This window comes from Oncorhynchus masou, chromosome 13 (genome assembly GCF_036934945.1).
Source record: "Oncorhynchus masou masou isolate Uvic2021 chromosome 13, UVic_Omas_1.1, whole genome shotgun sequence".
Classification (NCBI taxonomy): domain Eukaryota; kingdom Metazoa; phylum Chordata; class Actinopteri; order Salmoniformes; family Salmonidae; genus Oncorhynchus; species Oncorhynchus masou.
Window position 1 is genome coordinate 13,141,747 of NC_088224.1, and position 9,191 is coordinate 13,150,937.

Consider the following 9,191-nt stretch of genomic DNA (forward strand, 5'->3'; position numbering starts at 1 on the left):
TCAGGCATTAGGAAATTGGTCCCAAGGATAAACCAGACTTGTGGAGGTCTACAATTTTTTTCTGAGGTCTTGACTGATTTCTTTTGATTTTCCCATGAGGTCAAGCAATGAGGCACTGAATTTGGAGGCAGGCCTTGAAACACATCCACAGGTAAACCTCCTATTGACTCAAATGATGTCAATTAGCCTATCAGTATCTAAAGCCATGACGTTTTCTGGAATTTTCCAAGTTGTTTAAAGGCAGAGTCAACTTAGTGTATGTAAACTTCTGACCCACTGGAATTGTGATACAGTGAATTATAAGTGAAATAATCTGTCTGGAGACAATTGTTGAAAAATGACTTGTGTCATGCACAGAGAATATGTTCTAACAAACAAGAAATTTGTGGAGTCGTTGAAAAACGAGTTTTAATGACTCCAACCTAAGTCTATGTAAACTTCCAACTTCAACTGTATGTACTACAAATAGGCTATGCCTTTAATAGTAGACCTAATAGCCAGTGGTTAATTTGTCAATTTGGAGGTGCTGGAACAAAAAGTGAGCCCGAGAGAGGGGAGACCATGGGTAATCTGAGGTACCGGAACACATGAAGAGAAAAACTCCTTTATAATATAGCATTGCATGCATTATCATGCTTTAGCATTCTGGCATAGATCAGTAGGCGCTTGCAGAAGTTGCACACATGGGAGAGAAAAATATTGTAGCCTAGGGTTCAGGAAAGCTTTGGACTTTATAAACCCATTTCATGCACTTCTACATCATTTTAGATGACTGGAGACTTTAGCACAATATTTCTATATGATCAAAATGACAGGCTACTTTGACGCTGACAAACTGAGAATCTGAGATCAATAAAACCGATATTGTCTTCAACCCATCAACTGCCTAGACCCAGGTGTGTGGAGACACACATATTGTACAATATGAGGAGGAAATTACAGTCCTAAAAAAGCTTTTCAGTTTCACTGACTCACCCAATGATGCTAGACTCACTCACCAGGATGCTCTCATGCCAAATGTGTTTCTCTCTTGTTTTACTTGGTAAAACAATGCTTTTCCCTCAATAGACCTATTTGGAATTTGATAACTTTGTCGTCTACAGACAGACTAGTCTTCTCTTTTCAGCTGGATGCATTTTCTTTCCAACCTGTATTTTCCACTGATTGTATTTGAAATATTGGGAAAGGTCTATTTTGGCTGCATGCTGTGCACTAACATTTTCACCCTGCTCCCGACTGTTGACATGGCTCGTGATTGGGCTACACACAATCCACAGCTAGGCAATTTTTTAAAATAAACTATTGATCATCTGTGGCAGGCCTACTCCTGGTGTATTATTCGGATTTGTTTCATTTATTTCTGAACAGACAGCAGTAATTCAATGACTTTGGCAAATGTATTTCAATTTATCAGGCGTGCTGCTTCGCGCAGCCATGATTCTATAAGGAAATAAATTATGAAGTGTAACGCTGGAGAGATGAGAGTTGCATGCTCATGTCTATCAGAGTAGAGCGGGAGAGAGATCATTGAAAGTGAATCTCATTCTAGTTCTGTGTGAGATACAGGCGCGCTTCTCTCTCTCACCACAGCAATGGCCACGCGTTGGTCTATATAGGCTACAATGTTGTGCAAATCATAAACCCGGGCCGAACCAACACGCATCAATTATCAGGCCGTTTTAACATGACAATTTTTAGGCGATAGCCAAGAGAATTACAGAGGAGTCAACTTGAATTAGTCTAACTGATTGCTTTTACTATAATTTTACATTACAAGTATTTTTCAAGCCACGAGTGTTACCCGATCCTAGGAAATTAGTTCAGGAACGAAACGGTCCAAAAATGACAAGTGTCGGATCCTGCTCATATTAAACACGGCTAATAGCTACATATATATTGTATTTATTCAAGTGCAGAGGTTTGTGTTAATTGTTTTTCAAAACCAAGACATTCAACATGTTTTAATTCGTTTCTACAATACATGTGCAAATCTGCGGGGGGAAATTAAAATAATAATGCTTCTATTGTTGACGTAGACCTGGCACTGACAGTGTAAAGGTGACTTGGAAAAAACGAAATTATAATCAAGAGTGCACTGCATGGAGCATGGATGACATCTAGTGGCTAAGATATATTCAGCTGGTATGCAGATTGTTGGATTTGCGCAGCCGCAGTTTGATACTTTCCTGACTATCGTAACCAGGAAATAAATCACGGAAGTAGCTAGCTGACACATCCATGCTTCTTTAAAATAGCCGTGATATTGCAATTTCGAGATGCAAAGTGACGAGCAGAATTCGGGGATTTTATAATGCACAAATCTGAACTAATAGACATGACATTTGATTGGTAAAAGACTTGAGGAGACGTACAGTGTGGTCAACGATATCTAGCCATGGTTAGCCTACCACCAGCCGAAACCTGTGACCTCAATGACCAGTCTATAAACTACACTAACGTTACAGTATGAGCAATTCATCAACCGATGTTAATCTGCCTCAGCTAAATTCTCTCTGAGTTTCGCATCTGTCCTTGGCTCGGTTTCAGAAGAGGATCGAGTCGCTACGGTATCTGCCTGACACGTTTCGTATTTGAATGACTAGACGGGAGTCCGGAGCATGTTTCAGAAAACCTCTTTCACGACGCTGATAGTCGGGGTGTTCGTTGTGTATGTTTTGCACACTTGCTGGGTGATGTATGGCATCGTTTACACCAAACCTTGTGAGAACCCCAAATTCGAAAACTGCATCAACCCATATTTGGCAGGAAAACCAAGATTGCAGGTTTGTATGCATCATTGCAAGCTAGCTAGATGGAATGAACACTTGCCAGTCAGACAGTTGTTTTCGGTGTGGAAACTGATTCGTGAACATTTGCTGTGTTCTTTATTCCCCAATCCCAGCTGAGTATCTACACAGCCTTGCGACCCAATGCTGATGGGGGACACACCCTCATTCTCGAGGAGGAGGACTTTGATGTTGAAACCAAGTTTGAAAGGTGCAACATTTCTTACGGTGACAGGATATGGTGGTATCTATCAGTCAAGAAGCACGATGATGACCTATGGAAACTTTGTGGTAGAAACAGTCAGTGCTCTCTGGGTATTTGCAGGATGACTAGGACTTCATATTAGTAAGTCATCTGGAACCAAAACGAGTGCAGATATCTGACCACATTCCATAGTAACTGATTAACATTGAACAAACCGCATATAGAGACTACTTCAACCTGCAAAGATTGACCTCTCTCTCCCTGCTATATTTACGCAATAAGGCACAAGGGGGTTTGTGGTATATGGCCAATATACCACGGCTAAGGGATGTTCTTACGCACGACACAACTTAGAGTGCCTGGATAGAGCCCTTTGCCTTGGTTTATTTCCCATATACCACAAACCCCAGAGGTGCCTTATTGCTATTATGAACTGGTTACCAACATAATTAGAGCAGGAAAAAATAACTGTTTTGTCATATCCGTGGTATACCACGACTGTCAGCTAATCAGCATTCAGGGCTTGAACCAACCAGTTCATATTCGCCTATGTATCCCTTTTCCTAAAGGACAGTGAATGTGTCTCTCCCAAAGAAGACCTGTAAGAATGGGACGCTGTATGCCATGGTGTTTCTTCACCAGGCAGGTATGTCCCCGTGGCAGGACCCCAGACAGGTGCATCTGGTGACCCAGCTCACCACCTACATGATACCCAAACCACCAGAGGTCAGCCTGATCTCAGGGGAGGAAGCAACACAGGTCAGACTACGATTACACCGCACAATGGCTGCATTCTAAATAGCACCATATTCCCTTTTTAGTTCACTACTATGGGCTCTGGTGAAAAGTAGTGCACTATAAAGGGAGTAAAGTGATATTTGGGACGTGACCGCACAATGGCTGCATTCTAAATAGCACCATATTCCCTTTTTAGTTCACTACTATGGGCTCTGGTGAAAAGTAGTGCACTATAAAGGGAGTAAAGTGATATTTGGGACGTGACCGCACAATGGCTGCATTCTAAATAGCACCATATTCCCTTTTTAGTTCACTACTATGGGCTCTGGTGAAAAGTAGTGCACTATAAAGGGAGTAAAGTGATATTTGGGACGTGACCGCACAATGGCTGCATTCTAAATAGCACCATATTCCCTTTTAGTTCACTACTATGGGCTCTGGTGAAAAGTAATGCACTATAAAGGGAGTAAAGTGATATTTGGGACGTGACCGCACAATGGCTGCATTCTAAATAGCACCATATTCCCTTTTTAGTTCACTACTATGGGCTCTGGTGAAAAGTAATGCACTATAAAGGGAGTAAAGTGATATTTGGGACGTGACCGCACAATGGCTGCATTCTAAATAGCACCATATTCCCTTTTTAGTTTACTACTATGGGCTCTGGTGAAAAGTAGTGCACTATAAAGGGAGTAAAGTGATATTTGGGACGTGACCAACATTTACAAGATCCAAAGCAAGGCATTCATACGTCTCTTCATTATTAGGGTATGTCTGTATGCGCAGACAGTGTCTTGCCTTGGAATCAACTGTTCTGAATTGTCCCTTTATAGCATCTATTTTTAAGCAGTCTGGTACATTTTAATACCTTTCACATTGGAATGCATTTTCTGTGGAGTACATCTTTAACAAACTGTCATGCTGATTGTGATGTTCAGTTTTTCCCTGGTCTTTTTCTCTCTGATCTGCTGTGGTCATTGTGCCCAGGGCAGGCGGAGCAGCTGAAACGAAAGCCTAAAGGAGGTGACCCTGCAGTGGATCGGCCCGTGTCTCACTGGCGCTCCCGTCTCACCCTCAATGTGGTGTCAGAGGACTTTATCTTCGACAGGGACTTCCTGCCCAGCGACGTGCACCGCTACCTGCGAGTGTAAGAACGCACTTATGATACAATTCATCATACACTCATAAATGGACAGCTGGAACTAATGATACAATACACAACACCTTCTTCAGGGTGAAGAAGGCACAGTGATGCTGAAACATTGGTTTACCCAATCAATTACTGGGAGCTTGTATATAGAGTGACTCTCTTTATTTATTTTCAGAGCCTACAGTTTACTCGCCGTTAGTCACCAACTTTTTGGGGGTGTGCCAACTCTTGCTTTGTATGACAATACAACAATTCTAAGTTCCAGAGCCGATTTAAAGATGATCATCACTTCATTTATATGGAACAGTAAGACTTCACATTCTTACATGAAAGGCAGCCACGAAGAAGGTGAGGGCTAAGAAGTACAGGTTGGTTTCCACGAAAATGCCCTTGATTTCATCAGCATCTTTCTCAGTGAAGCCTGAAATCACAACAAATCAACTCATTAAAAGGCTCCCACAAGAGTACACAGCCGACCCAATTTTGACGTAATTCCTTGCCTTCGAGCGGAAATGCTTGTTTTAGGTTCCACCTCTTATACATAATCACGAATTGGGGATTGGAAAGAATGTCCTGGAGATTTCCACATGGACCGGGAAAGCATAAACGAATAGAGAACTGACAGCTGTCAAAGCCTCTTCCACTCAGACTTCATTAATGACATAACAGTAGCAATTGTTTTACTGTGTTCCAGATTTCAAAATGGAAAGAAGAGGGTGTACCTTCCACTGCTGTTTGTGGATGAGCTGAGCCACAGAGTGAAGGACTTGATGGAGATCAACAGCACCAGCACAGAACTGCCTCTCACTATCTCCTATGACACCATCTCCCTCGGGAAACTCCGCTTCTGGATTCACATGCAAGATGCCGTCTACTCTCTGCAACAATACGGTGAGTAGTACTATAGAAATAGCATTATAATTCAATATCTCTATGGCTAGTACTATGACCAAACTCATTGGGACGGTTTACCGGACACTGATCAGGCCTTGGCCTGGACAAAACATTATTTTCCATGTAGATTCTTCAATGAGATTGCTTTTTAGTCGTGACTCAGTGTAATCTGTCCGGGAAACAGCACCCATTATGCTAGTTTATACTAGTGTACGGAATTGACACTAATCTGCATAAGTCATACTACCTACCGCCAGAGGATCACAAACTGAACGACCGCATCACGAGAGTGACTTCTGTCCTATAGTTGTTACTGTTCTGTCATTAATGAAGTCTGAGGGGAAGAGGTTCAATAACTGTAGTAAGAAATACAAAATAAAATCCTTTGTTTTGTCTGTTTGAACATGCAAACTGATGTTTGATAAAGGGAGGACATAAAAATGTTTCAACTGAAAGACAATGACCAGAGCTTACCCATGATGTTGCACAACAATTTGAAGTCAATAAGTCATAGTTTAAGTCAAAGTTTGATATATTTGGGCTTGGAAGTGGGAAATCCAAAGTGGGGATTTTTTTTGTTTTTTTGTGGCAATGCGGTGTGTTTAGGATGTGCTAATACTTTGTCTTTCTTTTTAGCGCTGGGTTTTATTTGAATGTTACTATCCACCAGCATGGCATTGTTTATTCATCAGAAACACCTGCAAAGTTCTTCCTCGTTCCGACTGAGCTAAACTGCTTTTTGCCATAGTCTACACTTGGCCACCGTAGTCTACACTTGGCCACCATAGTCTACACTTGGCCACCATAGTCTACACTTGGCCACCATAGTCTACACTTGGCCACCATAGTCTACACTTGGCCACCATAGTCTACACTTGGCCACCATAGTCTACACTTGGCCACCATAGTCTACACTTGGCCACCATAGTCTACACTTGGCCAGCTGAACCATGGAGCAAATGAAAATAGGGGACGCAAACACATGTTTTTGCACCTACCCTTTTTACCAGAAAATTAACATAATAAATTGTATAATTTGTCATTTTTCACAAATTGTTGAGCTAGTCTTTATAGAACATGACCATTTCTATAAATGGTATAATTGTGTGTTATGATTGGATTTTGGGACCCTGCTCCCTCCCGTCGCCCCAAGATGGAAGTTTTTGACCACTAAAGTCTTGCTTCGCTACACGCTTCACTGCTTTGATTACGGCAGCTAAACCACAAGTGTCTATTCTATAATGAACAGGCACCCACAAAAGAAAATGTATTTTGTTGTGCAATTGTATTGGTGTTGCGTGTCCGATGCGCTCAGGGTGTTGTGACGTGTCATTTACCACGTGCATCATGAGCGAAGGCTACGCTACAATGACTATCATTTAACTGAGAACCATGAGCACGGGCTCACTTGGATTTGCTGTACAGCACCTGAAGTCTGCTAAATTATATGGATATATTGAAGCAACATCTTAAGACATCAGTCAGGAAGTTAAAGCTTGGTCGCGAATGGGTCTTCCAAATGGACAATGACCCCCAAACATACTTCCAAAATTGTGGCGAAATGGCTTAACCTCTCTGGGTTATATAGCGTCCCACCAGCCAAGATCCAGTGAAAATGCAGAGCGCCAAATTCAAATAAAATTCAACTTTCATGAAATCACACATGCAATACACCAAATTAAAGATACACTTGTTGTGAATCCAGCCAACATGTCAAATTTCAAAAAGGCTTTACGGCGAAAGCAAACGATGCTATTATCTGAGGACAGCACTAAAGTAAACAAACAACCCTCCAGGTGCGACACAAAACGCAGAAATAAAGATATAATTCATGCCTTACCTTTGACGAGCTTCTTCTGTTGGCACTTCAATATGTCATAAACATCACAAATGGTCCTTTTTGTTCGATTCATTCCGTCGATATATATATCCAAAATGTCCATTTATTTGGCGGGTTTGATCCAGAAAAACACCGGTTTCAACTTGTGCAACGTGACATTAAAATATCTCATAAGTTACCTGTAAGCTTTGTTCAAACATTTCAAACTACTTTTGTAATTCAACTTTAGGTATTTTTTAAAGTAAATAATTGATCAAATTTAAGACGGTATGATCTGTGTTCAATACCGGAGGAAAACAAAGTGTAGCTAGCTTTCAGGTCACGCGCCTCTAACAAAGAGTACACTTCCCTCGAGCCTCATTCTGAACAGTGCTGCTTCTTCATTTCTCAAAGGAAAAACCTCAACCAATTTCTAAAGAGTGTTGACATCCAGTAGAAGCGATAGGAACTGCAAGAAGGTCCCTTAGAAATCTGGATTCCCAATGAAAACCATTGAAAAGAGTGACCTCAAAAAAAAAAAATCTTAATGGTTTGTCCTCGGGGTTTCGCCTGCCAAATAAGTTCTGTAATACACAGACATGATTCAAACAGTTTTAGAAACGTCAGAGTGTTTTCTATCCAAATCTACTAATAATATGCATATCTTAGCCTCTGGGCCTGAGTAGCAGGCAGTTTACTCTGGGCACGCTTTTCATCCGGACGTGAAAATACTGCCACCTATCCCAGAGAAATTAAGGACCACAAAGTCAAGGTATTGGAGTGGCCATCACATAGGCCTTACCTCAATCCTGTAGAAAATGTGTGGGCAGAACTGAAAAGGCGTGTGCGAGCAAGGAGACCTACAAACCTGAGGTGTATGTAAACTTCTGACTTCAACTGTATAAGAAGCTTGCGTCATTCTTCAGAGATGGAACCTAAAACAATTATTTCCGCTCAATGGCAAGCAATTACGTCAAAATGGGGTCAGCTGTGCACTCTGGTGGGAGCCTTTTTAATAATTTGGTTTGTTGTGATTTCAGGCTTCACTGAGAAAGATGCTGATGAAATCAAGGGCATTTTCGTGGAAACCAACCTGTACTTCTTAGCCCTCACCTTCTTCGTGGCTGCCTTTCATGTAAGAATGTGAAGTCTTACTGTTCCATATAAATGAAGTGATGATCATCTTTTAATGTTTATATTTTAAAATGTTTAGTAACTTAGCAGTCGCTCTTATCCAGAGCGACTTACAGGAGTGCACATAGACAGATTTCTTTTCACCTAGTCGGCTCGAGGATTCTAACCAGCTAACTTTGAGGCTGTTACTGGCCCAATGGTCTTAACCGCTAGATCTACTTGCCACACACATGCATGACTGAGATTCACTAAATTATTCCTTTGTCACATTGCAACTTAAAAGCATGTTTCATTTGCAGCTCCTGTTTGATTTCCTGGCCTTCAAACATGACATCAGCTTCTGGAAGCAGAAGAAAAGCATGGTGGGAATGTCCAGCAAAGCAGGTGGGTGGACTTCTTACGAAGATGCTGTTAGGCAGGGTTGGGGTCAATTCCAATTCAAATAATTCAGGACATGATTTTGAA

At 41.4% G+C, this 9,191-nt stretch overlaps 1 protein-coding gene across 1 annotated transcript in view; it reads left to right on the plus strand.

Annotated features, from left to right (window-relative positions):
• The first annotated feature begins 2,200 nt into the window (after window positions 1–2,200).
• The window catches only part of LOC135551750 (lipid scramblase CLPTM1L-like), a 16,846-nt gene continuing 9,855 nt past the window's right edge, over window positions 2,201–9,191 (plus strand). Inside the window, exons 1-7 of the mRNA XM_064982952.1 lie at window positions 2,201–2,783; window positions 2,903–2,997; window positions 3,561–3,750; window positions 4,722–4,876; window positions 5,574–5,770; window positions 8,633–8,727; window positions 9,026–9,110. Of these exons, the coding sequence (XP_064839024.1) occupies window positions 2,619–2,783; window positions 2,903–2,997; window positions 3,561–3,750; window positions 4,722–4,876; window positions 5,574–5,770; window positions 8,633–8,727; window positions 9,026–9,110 (982 nt within the window). The 5' untranslated portion in view covers window positions 2,201–2,618. The remainder of the gene's footprint in view (window positions 2,784–2,902; window positions 2,998–3,560; window positions 3,751–4,721; window positions 4,877–5,573; window positions 5,771–8,632; window positions 8,728–9,025; window positions 9,111–9,191) is intronic.